General features: G+C 41.4%; 1 protein-coding gene across 2 annotated transcripts in view; it reads left to right on the forward strand.

Annotated features, from left to right (window-relative positions):
• The window catches only part of EDC4 (enhancer of mRNA decapping 4), a 688,366-nt gene that overhangs the window by 450,276 nt on the left and 210,501 nt on the right, over positions 1–27,589 (forward strand). For both annotated transcript variants that reach the window (XM_072117764.1, XM_072117765.1), the window contains exons 18-19: positions 3,209–3,642; positions 23,848–24,000. In XM_072117764.1, coding sequence (XP_071973865.1) covers positions 3,209–3,642; positions 23,848–24,000 — 587 coding nt within the window. The remainder of the gene's footprint in view (positions 1–3,208; positions 3,643–23,847; positions 24,001–27,589) is intronic.

Raw genomic sequence — 27,589 nt, forward strand, 5'->3', positions numbered from 1 at the left:
ACATTTTCGGAACTTCCGGTCTTGCCCTTGAAACTTACAAAAATGAACGTCCCATTCACTTTTCTTTGTAAAAAGTGCATCACAGGACCCACAGTACCAGATATATATCTTCACTTCATGCTTCTGCAATTTGTGTCTTTTCACAGCATCTCTTTTTATAAAAGACATATGACAAATACAGAATTCATATAACTTTTTACCTAAAGCAGTTATCATTTGATGTTCCTTTTTGAGGATGGCTTTTCTGGCAATGTTCACACTTGTATCCTTTGAACAAGCCTCCTCATAGAACATAGGTGCAGCAGACCTCTGGTTGTCAGACATTTTACCTTCTTGGTCATCAACCAGTGACTGAAACTGTGGATCCTCACATTCCCCAGATTCTGGGGTATGAAAGCATTTAGTGGAACATATATCAGTAGGCCAAAATACATGGTCATCCTTATCATAGACCTCATCTGTATTGGCAAGCTTATCCACAATATTGGGGCTCAGTTCGCACTCATGCAATTCAGCCTTATCAGTGTTCACTTTACTCTGAGCTGGGAGTGAACCATGGTCAATATCATTTACATTAGCTTCACAAGAAGCCATTATGGGAGCATTGCTATATTGGTTACCATTAGTTACAGCAAACTTATCAGTGTTGCCATCTTTGTCACGACAACCCACAACCTCTAGGGGCACACTTGAGCTAACCCCCTCATTACAATTGGCTGCACCTTTACCTGCCTGTTCACACTCTGCATTTACCTGAATAGGTGTTGTGATACAATCATGGGTTAAAGGCAGGTTATTCACAAAGCATGACATTACTTCAGTGTCAATTTTAGTACAAGTTTTTGCGTGACAAATCCCACCTGTACATTCTCATTGTGTGGATTCAACTCATCTTGGTCACAGTTCAGACTGCCAGATAATGAAACTCCACCCACCGTCCCCTCAGGGAGTTTTGCCTGTGACTTCTCTGTACTGTCTCTTTTAGACTGTTGTACAGAACACTGTGCGGGAGGTTTTTCCCAGGAATAGGCAGTTTTGGCACCATTTGGGATACTCTTCCACAAATGCCCTAAATAAGCAAAGTCTTTGCCAAGTTTGAACTTGACCTCCAGGTCTGAACAGAGTTCAAGCTAATGAGTCACAGTCCCAAAGCCAGTTTTAAAATCAATCAGTACAGTCTTACCCGTCTTAGGTTCGCTCCTCAGAAACATCAAGGCTGAAGACAGTGCAGGTCCGCTAATAGCGGGATTCCACCCACCAACAACTCGCATGTCTTATTTGGCATGTTCTCTGCTCTCCTGACTTGAGGACAATGAGGTACACAGACATCCACACATTTGCACCTCAAACATGGCTCCTTCTGCTGCACAGATGAGACAGCCACATTCTGCCACTGATGGTTGCCCTTAACAACCACCTCTTTGCTCTGCAGTAGAGACTTTTTCACACTAGGCCATTTAGCAGCAGGACATTCAGCCACACAACAGTCCATTTTAAGGCATCTGCATACCTGATCCAGTTGGTTGTCTTGGCAACTGCACTCACCATGTTTTTCACTGGATTTGCAGACACTTCACAGGCTCCTTGGACAATGGAGTGGCATCCGCTTGGCTTGGCAGGCCTCCTAGCAGCATCAGGCAGTGTAGGGCATACAGGTGGAAACACCTGGTGTAGTAGAACATCCATGTTGTCTAGAAGTCTGTTTTTCCAGGGACCTCTTTAGTTGCTCCCAAGCAGCATAGCGTTTCACTTCAATCTCTGCCAGGTCACTTTGGAAATAACCTTTCTGCTTTTCAAGATCTTCCTCCCACATCATCTGCCACAAGTGTCTTAAAGTCATCCATTGGACCCATGGCAAGAATTCAAGAAAAATAGCAACGGTCTCTGTATGTCTCTCTCCTCAGATATAAGCTTTCTGTTTAGGCTTTTTTCAGCTCCACCGTGTTACCAGCAGCAACCACCAGTCTCTGGGTCTGCGTGTCTCTCCTCAAACACCATAATCTTTAGAGTCAGTCTGTCATATGGGCTACTGGCCCTTTAAATCCTGCTGCAACACAATTTGTTTGCGGTTTTGTTTCATAGCATACCTCCACCATATGTAAGGGATTAGGTCCAGGATCGTCGTTTCCTGGGGTAGATGGGCACAACTCAGCACGCAAGTAAGTTCACTGTCCACACTGTGCTATTTAGGTATAACTGACCGCAGCCAGTTTTATTCGGCACTATAACAAAATAAACAAAACCGCAAAAATAAAGCCTAAGCCTCTCTGGCACGAACTATGCCCTAGAGGTTCCCTACCTCGCCAGGTGCTGGCCTACTGCCAGGCACCCCCAAAACTCACAGTATCACCTAATTGCCACAGCTCCATAGGCCTTTGACGTAGCCTGTCTCTTCCCCAGGGTGGAGCCATTGTTGGAAGTCTGCACCAGGATTTCCAGCTGGATGCACATTAAACAGACCCAACTTTCCCAGGTCTGCCATCTGTTCAGCTTTTCCTTAGGCAAAATACACCTTTCATACCCAAAATCTGTTTTATTGGCAGTTACCCTGCCACAATGTATATGTGTGTTTGTATATTTACATGTATATATATGTGTGTGTGTGTATATTTACATTTATATGTGTTTGTGTGTGTGTTTGTATGTATTTTAGGGGTGCCTTTACCTTTTTAATCTTTTTTTAAAAGCAGATTTTGTCTATTTTATTTTTATTGATTTAATTATGATTTATTCATGTGAACATATGATTGAGCTATACAGTCTACACAGTTCATCATTTAGATGATGTGAAGCAGATTTTCTCTTTGTGGGACATTTTTACGATCAGTCAATTTTTATACACTTGTTCATAAAATACTACACTTTGAATCTAAATTGCATGAAGGTGCCCATGTCTATAAACTGGCCAATAATGTGACATTTCCAGAAATGCCTGGCAGGGGAAAGGATCGAGTATACACTAGATAAGATTTAAGATGAGAGTTATCTCAGACTTAAATGTTGAAATTTGTGTCTTGAGTCATCATGAATTTGTTGTATTTTTATTCTGGTAAATGCAATAATTTGGTATTGTTTGGCTAGCATTGTAATGCTATTCCTTATACATTAGTTATTACATTACTTTTATTAGTCTACTGTATTAATTTTTTAAATGTTTCATTGTGTCAATAGTCATGAAAATTCAAATGATTTTTTTTTTTTTTTTTAGGATCCTTCATCTAACCTTCCCATTGAACATCAAAGTTATGAACCTTTGGTAGTTCCCCAGTCTTCACCTACTCGAGAACGATCACCTGATGTTATATCAAGTGCTTCCACTGTCATATCCCAGGATATTCCAGAAATTGCCTCTGAAACATTGCAAAGAAATTACTCATCATCTGTTGGTGGTGTCCAAGAAGAGAGTTGTGCCTCTAACAAAGCACCAAGTATGAGCTCTGCTGCTTCTGCACTGCAGCTCTTATCAACACGACATAATGCAGAGCTTGGACTAAGACAGCTGGAGTTCTCATCTTCCTTGTCTAATACTGAGATAATCTGCCCTCCGTGTCTAGACAGTACAAAACTGGAAGAAGCTATTTCTCAGTCATGGCCAGCAGCACCTGATATAACGCGAGAAACCAAAAACAATTTAATAGAAAGGTATATCTTTATTTTTTTTTAAACTAGATAAGAAGAATGTTGTAATGATTGTTTGAATATAAACTTTGGGGGGATTTTCTAAGTCTTTTTTTTGTTTCAGCTGAATAAGATGGTTTTGGAGAACCCTACTAAACTTTACTCTCCTTCACTAACTTTTATATTTATGCCATCTTTGCAACATTTCAAATATGCTATATCTTTCTTGTTTAAATATGTCCTATTGTTGCAAAAACATTTTGAGTTCCAACAGTTCAGCTATAAATTGTTACATTGCACAAATATGCCAATAATTCAAGAACAAAGGGATGCAATAGTGACCCAAATAAACAAATCTTTAAATCTTTATTGAAGTTATACAGCATACAAAGGATAAAAACATCTAAAAAATGTAACCCATGTGTTACATCAGACACTGTGCTCCTGAGCGTACTGAGCAGGGCTACAGTGATACTCCCCTCCAAACTGCCTGTATACACTCAAATACAATAGCTCAAATAAAGAGAAGAGAACAAGCTAACTCAAAGAATAAATAACAAGGGTATGCACGGGTCCCTAAACAATTGCTATAATAACAATGACATATTGACAGGTACATAAATAGCAGCAATTTTCAGCAAGAATGGTGGAAAACAAAGTGCAAAGTGTAGCAGCAATGAATCAAGACACGTGGAGTTTTCCACATGAATGGGGTAAACCGTGATAGATCAAAGAGAAGTAAAGAGTAGCAAGATCTCACAACTGATAGAAGGCAGAGTGGGGGGAGGCAGGACCCCCCACGCGTTTCCTCACCAATGTGACTTCCTCAGGGGTAGACTAGGTAAAGCATATATAGTGTGGCACTGTGTCCCACTTGAAGAACCTGCCCACTCCCCTCCCCAAACACAGCCGCTCACCTGTGAAAAAGGTAACTATGGATACAAAGAAAGCTGAGAGCAAGACGCCGATGGAGAAATCGCGATACACTTGTGATAATGAGAACTCCTAAATACTGGTAAGCGTAAGTATGTAAAGATGAATGATTATCATCGCCGAAATAGTCCTCATAAAGCAATGCGTATCGCATGTGAGAAATTACAGCGAAATTAGACGCAGAGGTCTCATAAAAAATTCAAGTAAATTTCATGGATAATTAAATATCCGTACTACAATCAAGGAAAAGTGAACCAGTGATCAAAAAGGTGAAAAAAGAGAAAAACATAAATGTATACAAGCAGACTTGCATAAAAGTGTGCTAATTGACAGTGCAAACCCTCTAAGATATATCGAAAAATATGTAAATTTAAGGGTGAATATATAAATTAATTTAAACAATTGCAATATTACACATTAAAAGTAAAGCGCGACTGCATGATCCAGGGGAGGGGAGGAGGAGAGAAAACACCCCAAAGGGACACAGAACCCAATGATTAAATAGGTTAGTAAGTATACAAAAAACTGAGGCCAAGTCAGCCAAGGCGAGCCATATCTGGCAGAATATAAGAGGACAAATCGAACACTCTATGAGGAAGTAGCAGTTAATCAAAAGCAATACACAGGAAAAAGAACAACGCGGGAGGACAATGTAAGAATATAGGAGGACAAGTCGACCATTCTAAGAGGAGGTATCAATTAATCAAGAGCAATACACAGGAAAAAGGTAAGGGATAACTGTCTAATCCCAAAATGCACCCTATGGCTAGATGTACTGGCAGGATTTCTTCTCCAAAATCTTCAAAGAGATGTAGAATAAAGGGTCATGTCTGAGTACACGGAGTGGGTTGGTCAGGATTCTAAGATCACTCTGGTATTGATGGTATGACGAAGTCTCCACAAACTATATCAGAAACAAAAATTAGAAGAATAAGAAATCTCACATGGAGTATAAAGGGCATATCAGGAATGTCCAGTATCAAAATCAAGAAAGGTGAAACAAGACCTGTGCATGATAAGAGCAAACCTGTCAGGGGACCAAAGAACCAATACTAGGGGTCCCGAAAAGTGGAAAACCAAAATGTGAGTATGGCTACCCAAGGTAGCAATGAAAGAAAGGTGAATCCCAGAAAAAAAAAGGGGTGGGGAGGGGGATGAGTGAAAAGAAATGTGCTAAGATGAAAAGATATAATAAGGTATTAATGATAGAGTGCTTAAGAAGGGAGATACCTGATATAAGGTTGTATACATACCACCATCACTGTAGCTCTGCTCAGGAGCACCGTGTCTAATGTAACACATGGGTTACATTTTTTATTAGTTTTTATCCTTTGTATGTTGTATAAATTCAATAAAGATTTAAATATTTTTTTTATTTGGGTCACTATTGCATCCCTTTGTTCTTGAATTTTTGGCATGATTCATTGATGCATGACCACTTCACTTAATTTTGTGACTATAGTGTCCGCCTTTTGTTGTTTGTTGGATTGCACATATATGCACACCATGAATGCTGATGGAATAGAGACAAATAATTTTATCACTGGATTGGTCCTGTGGCAAACACTAAATTGGGAATTTATCATGCCTTGTTCGCCATTTTATTGTAATCCCAGGCCAAATGTATGCCAGGCAGTCTGAGTCTTCATAAATCTCAACCTTTTTGGAGAGAAAAACATCAGCCTGAAATAGTCTGAGAGACCATCCTGATTTTACCAAATGTTGCACATTTCAACTGTTTAATCTGGGGGTAATGTAAGGCTGGCCTGGAAAAAGTATATAAAGAATGCTCCAATTGGTAGATCAGCAACTTGCAGAGCTGCTCCAACACAATTGGTGACACCAATTCTAGACCACTTTCCTATGTTCTGCATCTGAAATGACTCAAATATCCAGTGGTTAAACAAATTACAGTAGTATAGAAAAATATACTAATTATTGAGATCAATAACTGCTGTACACGACTATTAGTGGCAAAAAAAAAAATAATATAACTCATAAACCTATAATCAAAATTCAATTGGCAGTGAATGAAGCTTGTTGCTTCAAATCAGTGTCTGAATATGCATATTTCCCTGGCATGTCCAACAACGGCACTGAGAGGAGGGATCCCCCCCTTTCCACAGACAGAAAACAACATGAAGCCAATAGAATGGGGTCCCCTCCGGACATCAGTTTCCTGTCCCCTGGAAAAACCTGGAATCTACGTCATTGTGTAGTAGTAATAATAGAAAAATATACTAATAATTATTGAGCTCTGCAAAGCTCAGGTCAATAACTGATGTACACAAATATTAGTGGCAAAAAAATGATAAATATAACTCCTAAACCTATAATCGAAAATCAAACTGTCCCTTGGAAGAATCTGGAATCTAGTCATTGTCTAGTAGTAGTGACATTGAAGCTGACCTTTACCTTTATCCAAGAGTTGATGTCTAGAGGGGTAGGGAGAAGGGCGGCACCGTACCGTTCCGTACCCGGGAAAAAGATAGGACCTGTCCTATCTTTTCCCGTAATACGGCGCCGTGCGCCATAGGTTGCTATGGAGAGGGGCGGGGGTGAGCTGCGCTCACCTCCTCCTCCTCTCCCCGTACACTGCCGTTGCCCGCTACGGTACGGTACGGGCGGGCAACGGCAGTGTGAATATAGCCTAAGAGTTTTATGTGCTTCCAGTAAATCATCTGATATGGTCAAAAGCGGTCAAAGCTTTACCAAAAACTTCTTAAACAAAATGAAAACATAGACATATGTTATATGATCAAAGAAAATAAAATTTTATTAGTTTTCCAATACACAACAAAAACAAACAATGATAAAAACATCTAAAAGTGTGTCCAAAGCACACATATCCAAACCAGGCAGAGCAACCCAGCATATGATAGTGCTGGTCACCCTGCAAAACACCAACTCCCCCTACCTGCAGAGGAACCCCTCCTCTCCACAAAATGTAAGAATATAAGGCACCGTAAGGCTTACCCATGAACCAAAATGTGGTTACCTGAATGGTTAAATGTATTTAACTGGGGAAACAATCCCAGTAATACTATTGGGTAAAGTGGGACCAGGCACGGGAAAAACGCATGTTTACCTGTGGTGGTACATGGCCATCTGGCACCACCCTGATAGGAGGTTGGAATTCACTGATTGGACCCACCATATGCTTGCCTTTCTAGTTGGGTACCTGAGTGCGTCCGGATCTGGTCTCCATCGTGTCATTCACAGGCGCATTCAACGAAATAATATAATATATGAATTTCTTTGATATATTTTTTTTTCTACATTTTTCTTATATATATTTTTTATTACACATGATTTTGTTTAAAAAATTTTTGAATTGATGTCCCTTTTTTTGGTCCCTGTTGGCGCCGGCAATTTTCGGCATATGCATTTGCACTTTATTTTGTATTTTTATAGTATGGAATGGTGGTATGGATGTTCATGGGCCCATAAAAGTATGTGTGAGTGCACGTATGGGGTTTATTTATTTATCCATTTATTTAGAGTTGACTTGGCTGTTGTTGTTTGAACTACAATTGATGCACCTATGTATTTGTATTTATACTCATTGGGGCAGATTTACTTACCCGGTCCATTCGCGATCCAGCGGCGCGTTCTCTGCGCTGGATTCGGGTCCGGTCGGGATTTAATAAGGTAGTTCCTCCGCCGTCCACCAGGTGGCGCTGCTGCGCTGAAAAGCATCTGAACGCGCCGGAATTCACCAAGGCCGGCTGAGTGAAGGTAAGCGCATCCTGAGCGACACATTTTCCGTTTTTAAATGCGGCGGTTTTTCCGAATACGTCGGGTTTTCGTTAGGCCACGCCCCCCGATTTCCGTCACACGCATGCCGGCGCCGATGCGCCACAATCCGATCGCGTGCGCCAAAATCCCGGGGCAATTCAGGTACAATCTGCGCAAATCGGAAATATTCGGGTAACACGTCGGGAAACCGTGAATCGGGCCCTTAGTAAATGACCCCCATTGTGTATTTAACTCCTTAAGGACGCAGCCATTTTACGACTTAAGGCTCAGTCCCATTTTTTGGATTCTGACATGTGTCGCTTTATATGGTTAAAACTTTTGAACACTGTTACTTATCAAAGCGATTCTGAGATTGTTTTTCCCCCACATGTTGTACTTCATTTTTGTGGTAAATTTTGGCTCATAAGTTTTGCGTTTATTTACAAAAAAAAAAAATTATGATAAATTTTTTTTCAAAATTTGCCATTTTTGAAATTCGAAATCATTGTGTTTTCAGGCAGATAGATTTACCACCTAAATAAGTTGCTGAATAACATTTCCCATATTTCTACTTTCCATTTTCACCATTTTTGAAATGTCTGGATAATTTATTTTGATGTCGCGCGGCTTACAAATCGAATAGCGCTTTTCCGGATTTTCAGAATTGACTATTTTGGGGATAAATACAGTTTTTAATGAAATTTTACATATTTAGCATCAAAACCCCCTATATAACCAACCCATTTTCAAATCTGCACCTCTCAAGCTATCAGAAACAGATTTTACGAAGATTGTTAACCCCTTGAGATCTTCATAGTGATTACATCAAAATGGAGGCGACATTTAGAATGGTCAAATTGTGCCGGTTATACGTTCATTTAGCCCTAAAATGTACACATTTCCAAAAGATAAAAATACAAAACCCACCATAAAATTTGTTCTACAATTCCTCCCGCTTACAGAGACCCCCTACATGTGGCCGTGACTTGTTTTATGGGTGCACAGCGAGGCGCAGAAGGGAAGGAGCGCCCTGCAGCTGCCAGGATTTTACTTTCCTCATTGGCCCCTTTTGTAGGCTATAACATTTTCGCTTTTTTTTTATTGGGGCCATGTGACAGCATTTTTTTTTTGTGGGATGAGATGCTTTTTCCAGTGTTACCATTTTGGGGTTGGTATCACCTATTGTTGAAAATTTAGGAACTTCTTTTTGAGAGTAGGAGTAGAAAAGCATCAATTCTCTACTAGATTTTTTACTTTTTTTTTTGTGTTCACCGTATAGACTAATAATCATGTTATCTTTATTCTGTGGGTCGATACGATTACGGGGATACCAGACATGAATATATTTTCTTACGTTTTACTAAATTTGTCAAATAAAACCCTAATGTGGGGAAAAATCTATAATTTCTGTATTGCCGTCTTCCAAGTGGCATAACATTGTTACGTTTTTGGCTACAGAGCTGGTTTATGGCTTGTTTTTTGTGGGACATGTTGTACTTTGCACCAGTATCATTCTAGTACATATGTTTTTTTGATCACTTTTTATAGCATTTTTTGTGGGATTGAATAGGTAAAAATCATAATTTTTGGAGGGTTTATAACAGTTTTCTTTTACGACATTCATCGTGCGGGTTCAATAATTACTTAGTTTTATTCTATGGGTTGTTACGGGCGCGGTGATACTTTATATGTGGGGTTTGTGTTATGATTTAGACTTTTTTTTTTAGTTATATGTCTCTTTATGTTTTGGGGCTTTTGGGCATCTTTAGTGATTTATTATTTTATTTTATACTTATGTATTGCAGGGCATTAGCAGTGTCAGCCTATGCACTTGCATAGGCTGGCACTCTGCCATTAAGATGACGTCACCGACCCCATCTAACCGGCAATTCCTGCAGGTAACACTGGGGTCCAGATCGGACCGCAGTGATGCTATAGCAATGATCGGTGCCCCCCCGAAAACGATTCGGGGGGGCCGATCATGGAGGAAAGATCCCCCAGAGGCATTTAACGGGTTAAGCACCCGCGATCGGAGACATCTCCGATCGCGGGTGTTACACTGTGGTGCCGGCTATCAGTCACAGCCGGCACCCCTAGTTTCCCGATGCCGGTTCGGCTCAGCGTCCGATATATCGAACGTTGAACGTTAACAGGTTAATTTATGTCACGTGATATATGTATGTTATCATTATGAATATTTATTCTTTAGCCATATGCGGAACATTATGATGTGTTGGTTATTTATTTGGATGTATATATTTATATGCTAGCACTATGTATTTATAAGTTAGCGCATGCACATTTATCTTTTAGATATTAGTGAGTTCTTTTTCTAGCATATTGTTTAAACATGCACCTTTCTATCGGGCTCTCTTATCCACACGCCGGCCGCCCCGACAATTATAACTTGGATTTTAGATTACCGGCTTTTATAGTAACTCGGAATTACATTGCAGGCATCAGCGCGGGTGTTTTAACGTGCGGTGTGGTGCAGGCGCAAATACTTAGACTTATCCAGGCATGATAGTTACGAGGTAGGAACCCTCTAGGCGTCACGCATGCCACTTCCGCCGGAAGTCACATGACTCGACTCCCTGACACACGAGGGACGCTTCCCTATATAACGGACATCACAAAGCAATTACAGCACCCCTGAGGAAGCTAGGTTGCTAGCGTTACGCGTGGGGTCTTCACCCTGGCTCCCCCCCACCGCATTCCACTGCAAGACCTTGTCACCACCAAGGTGACAGGCGTTTTTTTTGGTGCCTGGTCCCAATAGTATTACTGGGATTGTTTCCCCAGTTAAATACATTTAACCATTCAGGTAACCACATTTTGGTTTGTGGGTAAGCACGGTGCCTTACTTATATTCTTACATTTTTTGGAGAGGAGGGTTTCTTCTGCAGGTAGACCAGCACTATCATATCCTGGGTTGCTCTGCCTTGTTTGGATTTGTGTGCTTTGGACACACTTTTAGATGTTTTTATCATTGTTTGTTTTTGTTGTGTATTGGAAAGCATTAAAATGTCATCAAAAGTCGCAAAAAATGACACCACAGCTCTGTGCACTGAAGTATGAAAAAGTTATTAGTGCCAGAAAATGACAAAGTGAAGAATTTTATTTTTGTACAGAAGGTTTTAAAAAATGTTTTAATGCATGAAAACATTATAAAAACTGTACAAATTTGGTATCCTCGTGATTGTACCGAATCAAAGAATAAAATAGACATGTGTTTTGGGGCGCTCAATGAAAGCTGTGAAATTCAAGCCCACAAGAAAACGGTGCAAATGCGTTTTTTCGTCATTTTCACTGCATTCCAGTACATGGCATGGAATGATAAATACATCACTATGAAGTGCAACTTGTTGAGCCGAAAACAAGCCCAAACAGAGCTATGTACATGGAAAAATTAAAAAAAAAAGTTACAGATTTTTGAAGGTGGGGAGTGAGAAATGAAAATGCATAAATGAAAAAGGGCCACTTCACTTAATTTTGTGACTTTAGTGTCCGCCTTTTGTTGTTTGTTGGATTGCACAAATATGCACACCATGAATGCTCTCTCTTGTGTCTCTCTCGTGTCTCTCTCTCTCGTGTCTCTCTCTCTCTCTCTCGTCTCTCTCTCTCTCGTGTCTCTCTCTCTCTCGTGTCTCTCTCTCTCTCGTGTCTCTCTCTCTCTCTCTCTCTCGTGTCTCTCTCTCTCTCGTGTGTGTCTCTCTCTCTCTCTCTCGTGTGTGTCTCTCTCTCTCTCTCTCTCTCTCTTGTGTGTCTCTCTCTCTCTCTCTTGTGTGTCTCTCTCTCTCTCTCTCTCTCGTGTCTCTCTCTCTCTCTCTCGTGTCTCTCTCTCTCTCTCTCTCTCGTCTCTCTCTCGTGTCTCTCTCTCTCTCTCTCTCGTGTCTCTCTCTCTCTCTCTCTCTCGTGTGTCTCTCTCTCTCTCGTGTCTCTCTCTCGTGTCTCTCTCTCTCTCTCTCTCGTGTCTCTCTCTCTCTCTCTCTCTCGTGTGTCTCTCTCTCTCTCTCTCTCTTGTGTGTGTGTCTCTCTCTCGTATCTATTAATTTTATTAATTAACTAGAAAGATTTAAAAAGAATTAAGACTCCCCTCCCACAACAGAGGGGACAAGCACGATTGGTCCCCCTCCCCACACATTGTACAAAATTATCAAAACACATGAAGCTGTGTCACTGCATGGGTACAAAAGGTTATACACAAATACTGTAATAATGGTGTAACCAAGGATAAATATTGGCACACAATATATGTCAATAAGAAAAACCAATATGGTATATGCGTATAACAATCATAACATGCAATAGATTACAGTAGATAGGTGACTATGACATACAATATAAGCGTCACCGATTAAAGGGGTTATCCTGGTTTAAAAATTTTTTTATGGCCGTGCTGGGGTGGGCTAGTTAAACATAATAAACATGGACTTGCCTCTTCCAGTGCTGCCGATGTCCTGCACCGCGGTCCCTTCGATCCGTGCCCCTGTAAACAAACAGGGGCACGGAAGCCGCGCACAGGGAGCTTCCGGTCCGCGTTGTGGACGGCTCCTCCCGTCCGTCCCTATCTCTCAGCGCTGGGAGATGGTGCGCATGGGAGCTTCCGGCTGGCCGAGCTGAAACCGGCGCACGGAGAAGACGGGCCGCGGCGCGGGACATCAGCAGCACCAGAGGAGGTAAGTACATGTTTATTATGTTTAAATAGCCCTCCCCAGCCCGGCCATAAAAAAATATTTAAACCCGGATAACCCCTTTAAAGCTCAATAGGAGATAGAGGTACATAGTTCTAAAGAATAATGGTAATCACATAAAGTGCCATGTGCAGTGATACAAATGCTATATAAATAAACAAATAGAACAAATTACAAAGCCTGTATAAGGAAGCCTGTATAACAGGAGATATGCGTGGGGCAGTCTTGGTCTCACTCCCTCCCACTTGGATTTAACTGGTAATACTATGAATTTGTAATTTGTTCTGATATTCATTTATAAAGCAGTCCCTATTTCAAACCTCCTATGTGGCAGTACCAGGAGCATTGCCAGAGAGAAAGATCTGTGCAACATACGCCACAAAGTAAGTCCCGACAATTATTTGCACTAACCTAGCAGCCTGGCAATACTTAAAGTGGTATTCTCGTCTGGCCATTCACATTCAGTTTAATTAATCTGGCATATGTAAACATTTCTTTAATTTGATGTTATTAAAAAAAATTTACCTGTGTGAAGTTAGTTTCTCATAAATGCAGTCATATGGTCCCTTAGAAACGTGATAGCTTCCTCGGAAACGGCCACCACCGGGAGTTACTGCATGTCCCACAGCCGTCCTGTGGTAATGATTGCTGAATCCAGGTGGTCAGGCAGGACTCAATAGCGCATGTCTGGTCACTGCTGCCAGAGTGTGAGGTGGTCGTATTTGAGGAAGCTCTCTAGTGTCTAATGGACAACATGGCTACATGTGGCAAATGAATAAAATTAAATGTAAATGCCCAGATGGGAATACCCCTTTAATGATGTGGTGAGCTGACATTCCCCCAACTCCCTTATGTTAATGCATCAAACAAGTCTTAATCCTAGGCTTCTTGCCTGCCCATATAAAGTAAAAATGGCCTTCTGAAAATCTGTCAGGGCCTTAACAGAGACATGAATGTGGAGGCAGCAGAACTAGTACAGCATTTTAGGCAACTTATTCCTCTTTACAGTATTGATTCGGCCTACCCAGCAAAGGGCAGGAGTATCCCACTTAGTAAAATCAGACTGAAGTTGCCAAAACATTGCAGGAGTAGAGTGAATCCATCTATGGTGTGATGTTTACTCCCAAGCTTGTAATATTATAATTATCCTTGGCTTTAACCCCTTAACGATTACCCCTTGCGCCATAATAGTACGATGCGCGGTGGGTGTGGGTGCATGGAGAGGGCCCACTGGCTATCACGTTTTAACCCGAGACGGCCTCGTTTTTTTTTTTTTGTAATTTGCACATTGTAATGAATGAGGAGAAAAATCCCCATGTACTTCCATACTGTAGTATAGCAGTATAAAGTAGGATCGATCAGACAACCTAGGGTTACAGTACCCTAGGGGATCTGAAAAATGGTAAAAATAAACGAAAGTTAAAAAAAATAATAAAAATACCAAAAAATTAAAAACGCCCCCTTTCCCTTGAACGGATATAAATAAACAGTTAAAATCATAAACACATTAGGTATCGCTGCGTCAAAATTTTTTCCATGCTACCATTTTTAACCCCTTAGGGACGTGGCCCTTTTTCGTTTTTGCATTTTAATTTTTCACTCCCCACCTTCAAAAATCTGTAACTTTTTTATTTCTCCATGTAAAGATCTTTGTTTGGGCTTGTTTTCTGCGTAACAAATTGCACTTCATAGTGATGGTATTTATTATTCCATGCCGTTACTGGGAAGCAGGAAAAAAATTCAGAATGCAGTGAAAATGATGAAAAACGCATTTGCACCGTTTTCTTGTGGGTTTGGATTTTACAACTTTCACTGAGCTTAAACAGAAGTACAACTGGTGGAGGTTTGGATTATTCAAGAAGGATAATTTATTTACATTAAATGATAAGACAAGGTACAGTAGTAGCGTAGCGTACAAGTAGATGGTCAGAGGAGCTGAGGAGCACACCGGCGACTGTGCCTGCTGGAGAGGCTGCGGGAGCATAGGCAGTGTTGTGGTCGGTGGTGAAAGCGATGCTCCGTGGTCAGTCTGCGTGGTAGCTTCAGGACTGGATAAGGAGATGGAATATCTGTGTCCAGATTGTGTTGTACACGCAAAAGTGTCTATACATGCAGTGTATAGAGAGGGGAGGGGGGGGGGGGGGGAGCACTCGTAGGTAGCCGAGTGCGGGGGGTCCCTAGTTGGCCCTAGTGGGGGCTGGGTGGGGGCCCTGCCAATCCCTAGGAAGTCCTAATCTCGGGGCGGCAGCCCTAGATGGCCGTCGTCCCGACCGGAACCTGCCCCTGTCCTCGGCCAAGTAACCCTAGTTACCGTGGGGAGGGAAGGGGAGATGTGGGTAGGTTAGGACAAAGGCTGTGAAGATCACGAGAATCTGTCGCGATGAGGAGACAGGAGACAAGTGCAAAGGTAGAACAATAGGGTGAGTGACAAGATTAGAGTCCGAGTTGTATTTCAATAAGGTACGAATCCCTTAATATGATATAGGACTGTGCGCGGTGCAAGTCGTGTGACAAGTTCACACCATGCAGCGATAAGGTCAATCTTCCCTACATGCCATGTTTCACCTATGGAGTATAGGCTCATCAGGGGAAATAAGACCCTTATTTTGTGTAGGTTTGCAACATGCCTAGTAGGATTGGGTTAGTGTGCACCAGGGGCAAGTCTGGGGTCAGTTCAGGTAGAGAGAGTCCTCCAGAGGAAGGTGCACTGGCAGAGTGGGGTGGCAGTATAGTGATACTGTCTGTGGGAGCGCTGGGACACTGTGTGTCAGTGGAGCTGCTCTGAGCTGAGCTCCCCAAATCACAGGTCTATTTTATTCTTTGGTTCGGTACGATCATGAGGATACCAAATTTGTACAGGTTTTATCATTTTTTTATACATTTAAAAAAATTAAAACCTTCTGTACAAAAAAAAATTCTTTATTTTGCCATGTTCTGGCACTAATAACTTTTTCAAACTTTAGTGCACGGAGCTGTGGGTGGTGTCATTTTTTGCTATTTTGATGGTGTCTTTAATGCTATCATTTTGAGGACTGTATGGGCTTTTGATCACTTTTTATAGAATTTTTTATATTTTTCAAAATGATGATTTTTACTGTTTATTTATATTTATATCAGTTCTAGGGAAAGGGGGGTGATTTAAACTTTTACTTTTTTTTACTTTTACTATTTTTTCATATTTTTTTTTATTTTTAAAATTTTTTTTTTACCATTATTTAATGATCCTCCAGGGTAATTTAACCCTGCAGGGTCCGATTGCTAATACTATATACTGCAATACTACTTTTTTAATAGCCTGCCCTCTGCTGGCTATTATAAATCATTGCACATGGCAAGCCTACGAGTCTCAATGAGACTCTAGGCTGCCATAGCAACCGATCGCCGCCCTCTGATGAGATTCCAGGGGGCGGCGATCGTCCATCCAAGATGGCGGCACCCGTATGTTATGTGCCGCGGTCAGGTTTGACCGCGGCGCTTAACAGGTTAACTGTTAAGACCCGGGGAACTAGCCCAGACATATGCCGATCTCACCCTAAATTCTTGCCTGCAGGGTGCAAAGAAGAGGAAAGGAGCTGGGGCCGCTGCCATTACCCACACCCGCACATGACTGGCCGGACTGCTCAGAAGGCCAAAGTGGACGTACCTGTCATGGCGGACCTTATTGACCTGGCGCCTCCTCGACAGTCTTCGGGACCAAAAAAGCACCTCTACTTCTCCCGGTGGAGCGATTCTGGACTCCCCAAATGCAGAGCAGGGAACGCTGCTGTTGCCCCCGGCCTCCAAGCTGGGATCCAAGAGGGTGGCGTCAGGTCGGGACACTGGATCACCCAGAGATAGCGGAACCCCCGGGAATCGAAATGGCGGCGCCTGGCTTCGGAGAGCGGGACTGGGAATCTGCTGCCAGCGCTGCAGTTCTTCAGCCCTTAGGATGTCCACCGACACCCGACGCTCCGATAGTCAAGATAGTGGCCTAGAGCGCTGGTGAGTCCAGAGACGCGCGGAAGTGCGGGTCAGCCAACAGCCCCGTTATGTTACAACCTCCTGGGCAGTCACCGATTCTATGAGGCCAGCACTGAGCCCTGGGTCTCACCGAGACTCACAAGGAGGAGGGATCTGTGGTGTCCCCATGGCAAAGTCTCTGAGGCCCAACCTTCCACTTCCACCTCTCACACATCATCTGCCTGGGGCTCATCAGGCCAGGGCCCGTCTCAGGCAGTGGCACCTCCACCTTCCCCTAGCCATTCACTGGCTGCATCCCCTCATCGGGGATCACCCCTAGTGGATGAGCTCTCCCAGGAGTTCTGGTCTCCAACTCCCCAGGAGTTGAACCTTCGAGCGCCAGCGTGGGCAGCACTCCAGAAAATGCTGATCGCCCTGCCCTTTATCACAAAGAGTGCACCTCACACCTGCTTCGCCACCGCAGGCTGAATATGATGAAGACTTGCTGCACCAGACACCGCCAGCACACATGTATTATGCTAAACCCTCTTTGGATAGAGAGGTGCTATCCGATCTAAGAGCATCGCGAGCACATATACGAACCATCCCTACTAGGGAGGACATGGAATCATCAGATTGGAACAATCTTATCAATCCGAAATGTCTGCAAACAGAGACGAAGTACATGAAATAGAGGGAAGAGTGTCAACAGTAGAGACTTCTCAACGTTCCGTCCGAGAACAGTTGGCCATTCATTCCACACAATTGGCCTCTCAGTCCTCCCAGTTGCGAGCTCTATCTGACCATCTGGACGATCTAGAAAACGGGCAGGAGGAACAACATTAGAGTGCGGGGTGTACCCAAGTCTATAAAGACTCCCGCCATTTACTCGACACTGCAGGAGCTCTTCAATATGATCATCGATATCCCTGCTGATACCCTTCTGGAACTTGATCGTGCTCATCGGACCCTAGGCGCTAAACCCTCAAATCTGAATAGGTCACGGGATATAATATGTAGAGTACACCGCTTTCAGACCAAAGAGGCAATTATGAACAGTGGCAGAAATATAGGAGATGTAAGCTTTAAAGGCCACCGAGTTTCAACTCCTTCCAGGCCTCTCCAGACCGACCCTGCTGAAGCGTAAAGCGCTGCTTCCCCTACTGGAAGCTCTTAAACAAAAAGGTTTCTAATACTCCTGGGGATTCCCGTTTAGACTCCAAGTTTGCCACAGTGGCCGGCTGCATATTCTACGACACCCTGGAGACCTGTCTGCTTTTACTGAATCCCTTGGTCCTCCCCCCAGTTGCCCTACCGGAATGGCAGAGGCAGCCGGAGGACCACCCCCACGACCTCAGAGGCATCCACGTCGCAGACATCGAAGACGCTCCATTGGTCATCATAACCCTGACCAGGCAGCACACGAGCACCCACAGCGTGTAGCTTCTGACCTGCGCCAGGGACAGCCAGCTCCTGCAGCACCCCAGGTTGAGCACTCGCTTGCCTTTCCTATCTTCTAACAAGTTGGTCGTCTGGAAGTCATCATTCTGATATTGGACGTTGTAAGTCAGTTTAACAATATATTATGTATTATGATTGTTCCTTGTGATAATGGGATTTCGGGTTAAGAAAATGTTTATTTCAGGTTAATAAGTTACTTGTGTCTGGGTTGGGTTTCCCCTGGGGCCCGGGGGCACCTTCCCTGGCAATTCTACGTTCTTCAGGGGTGCTGCGCTCAGCCAAAATATTATTCTATCAGCTTACTTATTGGTTGTTGGGATGCAATATTGCAGAAGAGTGCAACTGTTTTTGATTGAATTTACAGTTAGGCCAGAGGCTTCTGCAAACTTATCCATCAGCGCAAAGAGATGTTAACAGTTTAGTTATAAACAAAAGCAGATCATCTGCACATAAATTGACCTTGTAGTGGCTGCCTCCCAATTTAAGCCTTGCAATGTTTAGGTTGGCCCTGATCAGTCTAGCCAGTGCGAATAAAGCCAGGGTGAGGGGACAGCCTTGCCTGTTTTCCCTTGCAATCTTAATTGGATGCCTAGTGATGGACGGAAGCTTCAAAGTGGCCGAAGGGGAGGAGTATAATTGTTTAATAAGGGAGAGAAAAAATCCTTTGATACTGACCCCTTCTAACACAGAAAATAATTGTGGCCATGTGACACCATCAAAGTTATTTTCAATATCGAAGGCAAGAATAGCCATTGGAGTTTTGGACACATTGGGCTGGTGAATAAGGTTCATCACTTTTCTGACATTATCTACAGCCTGTCAAGATTGGACAAAGCCTACCTGGTCTTTGTGAACCAGAGATGGGACAATATTATTCCGCCTTTTTACTAAAATACCTGTTAGCAATCATAATTATCAATTTTCAATAGAGGAATAGACCTGTAATTCTTAGGAGATGTATGGTCTTTTTGGGCTTGGGGAGTACAATGGTATTTGTTTCCTAGAAGGACTCCAGGGGCACGCAACCCTTGGATAAAGCATGAGAAGCTTTCTGCAGGAGTAACTTAGAGAATGTTTTATAGTAAAGGGCTGTGAGCCCACTTTGCCCAACTTAAACTGCAAAACAGCCAAGTGTACTCTCTCTAAGGATATGGGGGCATCTATCTAGGTGCTGGTGTTGGTCTCCAGTGACCTTTAGAAGGGTTGCTTTGGTCAGGAAGGGGGAAATAGAAGAACAGCAACTGGAGCTGAAAACTGTGTGTAAGGCATGGACTGTATTAAAGGCTAGTGTTTTATTCAAGTTCTTGACTAAGAATTTTTTCCGGTTTATTAGCTTGCTTAAAATAAAGAGCCCTAGACCACTGAAGTGCCTTCTCTGTCCTTTCTGTTAGGAGCAAATCCAGCTGAAGCCTGGTGTTCAAAATCAACTTTGCTATGGTCAATGTTCAAATTAACCAATTGCTTCTCTAGTTGTAACATCTGTGCTGACTTAGCTTTGTTACGTTGGGCTGAAAGTTTAATTAACCTCACCCTTTATGAACATTTTGAGTCGTCCAGGTGACCATTATTTGCAAAGAGGGTGCCCCAGTTTGTGATTTAACCGCTGGATCTTCAAGGAGAACCTCATTTAATTGCTGGGCTGACCTTAAGGTTTTAGGTGGGGGGCAGATTGTGTGAGCGTGTCACGCGTGTCTGGACTCCGCCCCTGCCTGATAAGGCACATCTGGCTGTGAAGTGTGAGCACTGCCGCTCCTTGTGTATTCTACCTTACTCCCTGATGCCCTGTGTGCGGAAGGACCTACATGTCCAAGTCCTGCCTATACTTAGAAGGTGGTTACATGAGGAACGTGGCTGTAAGTTGTGAAGGATGGCTGTTTGGAGGAAGCTTGGAAGGTTTGGGGTGTTTGTCCTGCGTGTACAAGCTCACTCCTGAAAACTTGCTTGAGGTTTGCCTTACCATTTAGAAGCCAGAGACATCCTCAGTAGATGACTATAAATCTTCTTGTGTGTACTTCTTTTTTCTCTGGAGAGACTTTTTGCTGACTGTGGATAGAATGTTGCAACTGATAATATCTAGTATCATTCTGTTCTAATATATACTTCTTACTGAGCCATTTCAGGTACCACTAGTATCTGGCTTGGGGTGAACTTGTCTGTATTTGTACTGATTTATGCTCTCAGGGCAAAATCTAGAACCCTGTGGATTTCCAAGGTTCACTGCTCTGAAGGCTTTAAGCCCCTTTGAGTGTTATGGGGGTTCCTGAGAATTAGGGGAAGGACCTTGTTGGTTTTTTTTACTGGTTTTTTCACCAGTCTTAATCAAATTCCTCTCCAGTAGGGATAAGGAGATTGTATTGAAGGAAACACATAAGTAAGAACTTAAATGTGTAAATAAAATTATGTTCCATCACTAACCAGCTGAAATTTTAAAAAAATTGAGGTAAAAAGAAACTGCACGGGAAAGGACTGAAGTTTTCCATATTATATCCAGCTAGGTTGAGAATGACCTATAAGGAGAATACACACTTTTTTGAAAGACCAAAGGTTTTGGACTGGTTGAAAGATAAATAAAAATTGTGTTTGATCTGGAAGGAGGTGGTTGCTTAGATGATTATTATAGGTAAGGACCTACCTCTGTAGATATTGTGGGGTAGGTTTTCATTGGGTTTGTTGTTGTTCTCTCTTCTCTCCTTCCTTCACTCATTTGTTGAAAGAATGGTAACCAAAAAGGAGTTGAATGTATATAGTTGAAAATCCTCTATTGGAACATCAGAGGCCTGGTAGATAGGTTGAAGAGAATTGTGGTCTTTAATCTGTCGGCAAGAAACTTATTTAACACACAACACTGTAAATGTTGTATGATAAGTTTATTGTCATAGCTTCAATCTATGTTCCTCAATAGAATCCGCAGATTTTATGTAAAATTCACTACATTTTATTGGATAAGCAAGGTGCACTATTGGGGGACTTAAATAAGATTTTGGAACCAAGACTTGATTAGTCTGGTAGAGAGAAGGGTGTTCACAGTGTAAATTTTGCCTTGCTATTACAGGAATTTGATTGGTTGGATATTTGGCAGGAATGTCACCAAAATAACAGGAATTTCCCTGCTTCTCACAAACATATAAAGTGAATTCACGTATTGATTTTTGTTTCAGAAATGGGTCAAGCTTGGCTTTTGATTCACAAAATTTGTTATGAAGCCAAATGTATATCAAATCATGTACCAATGGTAGCAATATGCGATTTTACAGGGGTAAACGAGAATAGTGTATTTAGGATTAAGCATGGATGGTTTAAAATATTGGGATCTATGGATGGTGTGAGCGATTTGCGGGAATTTTTTTCTATGCGCATAATGGCGAGGGTGTGGATCTGGCGACATGGGGTACCTTCAAAGCCTATTTTCCAGGGTTCTGTTTAAAGGAAATATTGTGTTTTCATTTAAAAACACAACTGAAAAGAGAAGACACTTGGGGAACAAAAAAAGTTGGCAGAATAAGAAGCCACTACGTGGCAGGGAAAGGAGGGTTACAGGAGTGACAAAAAGAAGTGGACGACTTTGAAATGTATACGATATAAAAGGCTCAACAGGATCATTGGCGGTATCGCTTCCAAAACTTGGCTGAGGTTGCTAATCCAGGAAAGAAATTGGCGAATGTTATTAGTAGACAGCAAGATTATAACTTTATAGGATCAGTATTAAATGAGGAAGGCGAGTTAGTAGTATGAATACAAAGAATTAAAAAAGTTTTCTATGACTATTTTTAGTAGGTCTATGTATCACTTAAATATACGACTGAAAGCAGCATCTTTTAAGTTGCTTGGAACTGCAGGAAGATTCTTTGAGTCCTGTCTGGTGCACTGGGGTGATGGCCCGGGTGCCCACAGAAAGGGCTTTGAGTACCGCTTCTGGCACCCGTTCCATAGGTTCGCCACCACTGAACTAGACCCTAGCCGATCGCTATACATGATTAATTACCTTCATTTGTAGTTTGAAACAGATGCTGTGCGACGAGAGCGAACACGGAAAGTAAAGAACTGATGCTTTTCAACTCCCTCAAAAAATTAAAAAATAAAACAGTTCCTAAATTTTCAACAATAGGAAATACCAACCCCAAAATGGTAACACTGGAAAAAGCATCTCATCCCTCAAAAAAAATGCCGTTACATGGCCCCAATAATGAAAAGCTAAAATTTTATAGCCTACAAAAGGGGCCAATGAGAAAACTGAAATCCTAGCAGCTGTAGGGTTCTCCTTCCCTTCTGTGCCTTGTTATACACCCATAACGGCCACATGTGGAGGGTGTATAACAAATTGTAAGATGGGTTTTCTCTTTTTATTTTTTTGAAATGTGTACATTTTAGGGCTAAATGAACATATAACCGACAAAATTTGACCATTCTAAGTTGCATCTCCATTTTGATTTAATTACTATGAAGATCTCAAGAGGTTAACAATGTTCCTAAAAGCTTTTTTTGATAGTTTGAGAGGTGTAGGTTTGAAAATGGTTTTATTATATAGGGGGCTTTTGATGTTATATATTTAAAATTTCATTAAAAGCAGTAATTAACCCCAAAATAGTCAATTCTGAAAATACAGAAAACCGATATTCGATTTGTCAGCCATGTGACATCAAAATAAATTACCCAGACATTTCAAAAATTATGAAAATGTAAAGTAGACTTATGGGAAATGTTATTCAGCAACTAATTGAGGTGGTAAAATTATATGCCTGAAAACGCGATGATTTTGAATTTCAAAAATGGCAAATTTTTCAAGAAATTAATCATTTTTCTTTTTTTTGTGTAAAAAAACTCTAAACTTACCAGCCAAAATTTACCACTAAAATGAAGTACAACATATGAGGAAAAACAATCTCTTAATGGCTTTGATAGTGTTCAAAAGTTATAAGGAAATAAAGCGACGCAAGTCAGAATACAAAAACTGGAGCTGAGCCTTAAACTACAGTACAATATGGCTGCGTCTTGAAGGGGTTAAACTAAAGTACAGTTCTGTATACTTTACAGGCTGTGTGCTTTTTTTATATATATACAATATATACACTTTTGTTGTCTTTGGTTTTGTATATCAATGTATTTTATGTGTGCTGTTCCCTCTTGTGTTACATTTAGATGTGCCCACCCTATTTCTTGATTACAATTTGGAACAGTTGAGACAAACATCAGGAACACTGAAACAATTCAAGTGGAAGGAAATAACGGTTTACGTTGTCTTTATTCTTACTCACACTGATTATTTTCTCCTTTATTTGTAGGCGTTAAAGGTAATAGCAAGCATCTAGGTTTTTGAAATCACATGGAATATAATTTGCTTTAATTTGATTGTAGAATTAAAATTGAAAGTTTTTGAGAGGTTATTTTAACAGTGATGATGGACTGAAGATATGTTAGAATTTTTAAACAAGTGCTGCTATGTGTTTTTTTTTTTTCTTTTCCTCAGTGACAGGGATGATGAAGGGGCAACATTTGCAAGCACCATAAATCATTTTGGAGGAAAAGGACAAAGTCCTTGTTTAGTTGTAAAAGACTGGAATAGCCAAGTTTTATCACATTGTTCTCCAAAAGCCTACGAGAAGCCTATCAAAGATGAAATGTATGTATATCAAATGTTTATTCCATAATGTGATGGTGCTCAATCATATATTTCATGCAAAAAATACCTAGAAGTATAGCACAATAGTTGGCATATTAGCTTGGGATCTTGGCTTATAGAGCTATTTTTCTCTGTGTTATATGCTTTTCTTCTCTTGATGCATCAGCACTGCAATTAGGGATTAAACCAACTCCTCTTACGTAGAATGTGTATTTATCCTTTATCATTTCTTTAATATCTTAGAGACCATCAGTAAAAAGTGATATGTTAACGTTAACTGTATTTCCTGAACTCAACTCTGGTGCATGTACATAACCTTAAAATTAATTTTAAGGTTATGAGTTCATAAAGAAAGAACAAAAAAATCTTTGAAGGACTCCTTTATCCTATTTTCCTCCTATAACAATTGGAATACAAAGTAGTTAAAAGGTTGTAACAACAATAATAATTTTCATTTCTATAACGCAATTGTAATCAAAAGTGCTTTACAAATCAGTGTACATATACAATGAAAATAAGACATTAAAAGGTACAAATATTGTCATGAACTTAAAACAATAGGAGTGAGAGGCCTGCTTGTAAGCACGAACATTCTATTAGGAGGAAGGAGGGACACAGAAGGTATAAGAGCCATTGTTTATGGAGGATGATATAATACATTTTTATTTATATAGCACCATCGTATTCCACACCACTCTACAAATAATGGGGTACATATACAAATACAATAAGACTTTTCATAATCATATTGGACAAAGACCTGCAAAAATTACCTTTTAAACAGCTCTGAGATTTGAGAAACTTGAAAGAAACTATGAAAGCCAGCTCATCCCTGTGGAACTCCCTGTTCCAAGAGCACTAATCCAACTCTCCACAGTGATAGCATAAGTAATAACTGATCAAGAAAGATGTGGGATCATTTTGACTTTCTACTCCCACCTAGGGTATGCAAGATTGACTTACTACCGTTATATAAGAGAAACTCCTTTCACAATCTCCAGTGAAACAGAGTTCCTCATTAGATATAATGGGGGTCATTTACTAAGGGCCCAATTCGCGTTTTCCCGACGTTTTACCCGAATATTTCCGATTTGCGCCGATTGTACCTGTATTGCCCCGGGATTTTGGCGTACACGATCGGATTGTGGCGCATCGGCGCTGGCATGCACGCGATAAAAATCGGGGGGCGTGGCCTAACAAAAACCCTACGGATTCGGAAAAAACGCTGCATTTAAAAAACAAAAAGTGTCGCGGGACTTGCACTTACCTTCACCAGGAATAGGCCGGTGTACTTGAGTGCATTCCAGCAAAATTCACATATGTAAACATCTGATGAGTGGTGGGCCCATGCTCTTGTAGTAACAATTTTATTTTTTAACTTTTTTTTTTTTTATCCATAGAGATAGTTACTACAAGTGCATGGACCCAGCCCTCATCAGTTGTTTACATATGTGAATTTTGCTACTAATTAGATGTTTACATAAGGGTATTTTGATGTTTTGACATAATGTTACATTGTGATACTTTGGTACCGCTGTGTTTTAATAAACAACCATACAATTGAGGAAACAGTCTTTATTGGGATAGGAGCAGGTGGTGCATACTGTAACACTTTATATTTATTCAAATAAAAGTAAAAACTATCTGTTACGGGGCCCACATGATATACACATGAATACAGATGAAAGATAAAAATGGGATCACCAAATTGGAAATAACTCCTGATGGTAATAATGTAAAGGTAAACTCAAAATCGATTCACCGTTAACAAGCAAAACCTAGACTTTAAAGTGTCCGAATGCAGGTAACTGATAGTGAATCACACCTAGCCGTGAATATAACTTAATTCAATAAACATTTGAGATGTATGTATACATAGGTATGATACCTTAGATATTTCACAATACGTATAGAATGTTCCTATACAATGGAATACAGTATTATAATCATGGTAATTCATACGACAATGCTCCTTAATAGATATTCCAAACAGATCCTCTCAAGACGCGTGTTGTAGTGGCGTGTGCCTTTTCACGATGTGTGCCACTCTGTTGGTTGTTTGAGAACGAGGCTTGGTTCAATTGGATGCGAGACTGTGCTTAGCCTCACATGCGTGGTGAACATTTTTGGTCTGCTGGAGCTTGTGGTTCAATACGATCTGTTTGTTTATTCTCATTGGCGCTCTTTCACAGTTAAGGTCATTGCATCCTTGAGTTAGAGGAGTTAATTTCCAGACATAACATACATAAACTGAATGCATTTTGGAACGCTTGTTCCTTCCTCAGCAGTCTATTCTTAAATGGATTTCTCACATCCATTGTTGTATGGTAAAAACAAAAATCTGGGAAAACCGACTTCATGGTAAATATGGGATGGGAACATAAGATAAAATTAACACTTACATGCCTTTTATTGCATAATAGTAATAAGCTGTAGCAAACTGAGTATGCTAATATTCCATATTTTATGTTTTATACAGCATCAAACTTTATCATATAGAAAATCTCATCAAAAACAAGAAACAACAATGTCATGTAAAACCAAAAACCTCTAAGTTGGCATTCAGATAAAATGCAGTATTATAGTAGTTACATTCTTGTACCTACCTGCCTTTCTCCGTAACACCAGTGACTTTGTCTCTGTTGTCTCTAACATCATGTCCTCTTTTCTTGAAACGTAATCCTTCCAAAACTATTCTTCTAGTCTTTCCACCGTCTACTAACAGACATAACCCTGATCTATCCATTTCTGTCTGTGATATCTCTATAACCCCAAGGCAGCGGGCCCACTGTTTTGAGTTTCTGCTGGACTCAGACTTCTCCTTTGCCTCGTATATCTGTTGCTCTATCTTGCCAGATGCACATTAATAACATTTCAAGAATCCGACCATTTCTTAGAGCTTAAACTGCTAAAACACTACACTACTGCACTACAAGGGGCTGGCAGGCTACTGCACTACAAGGGGCTGGCAGGCTACTGCACTACAGGGGGCTGACAGGCTACTGCACTACAGGGGGCTGGCAGGCTATCTGGCTACTACAGGGGGCTGGCAGGCTATCTGGCTACTACAGGGGGCTGGCAGGCTATCTGGCTACTACAGGGGGCTGGCAGGCTATCTGGCTACTACAGGGGGCTGGCAGGCTATCTGGCTACTACAGGGGGCTGGCAGGCTATCTGGCTACTACAGGGGGCTGGCAGGCTATCTGGCTACTACAGGGGGCTGGCAGGCTATCTGGCTACTACAGAGGGCTGGCAGGCTATCTGGCTACTACAGGGGGCTGGCAGGCTATCTGGCTACTACAGGGGGCTGGCATGCTATATGGCTACTACAGGGGGCTGGCTGGCTATGTACTGGGGCTGTGACCAATGCATTTCCCACCCCCGGCTTATCCTCGAGTCAATAGGTTTTTCCAGTTTTTTGTGTTCAAATTAGGGGTCTCGGCTTCTACTTGGGTCGGCTTATACTCGAGTATGTATGGTACTTAATACTGTACATACACGGTGCTTCTCCATATCCTTTGCTTTTCTACTATGACCACAGTTAGATATTGGTTCAACGAATGTAAACGTGGGCGAACATCCGTTTTTG

The sequence above is a fragment of the Engystomops pustulosus genome, chromosome 7 (assembly GCF_040894005.1).
Source record: "Engystomops pustulosus chromosome 7, aEngPut4.maternal, whole genome shotgun sequence".
Taxonomy (NCBI): domain Eukaryota; kingdom Metazoa; phylum Chordata; class Amphibia; order Anura; family Leptodactylidae; genus Engystomops; species Engystomops pustulosus.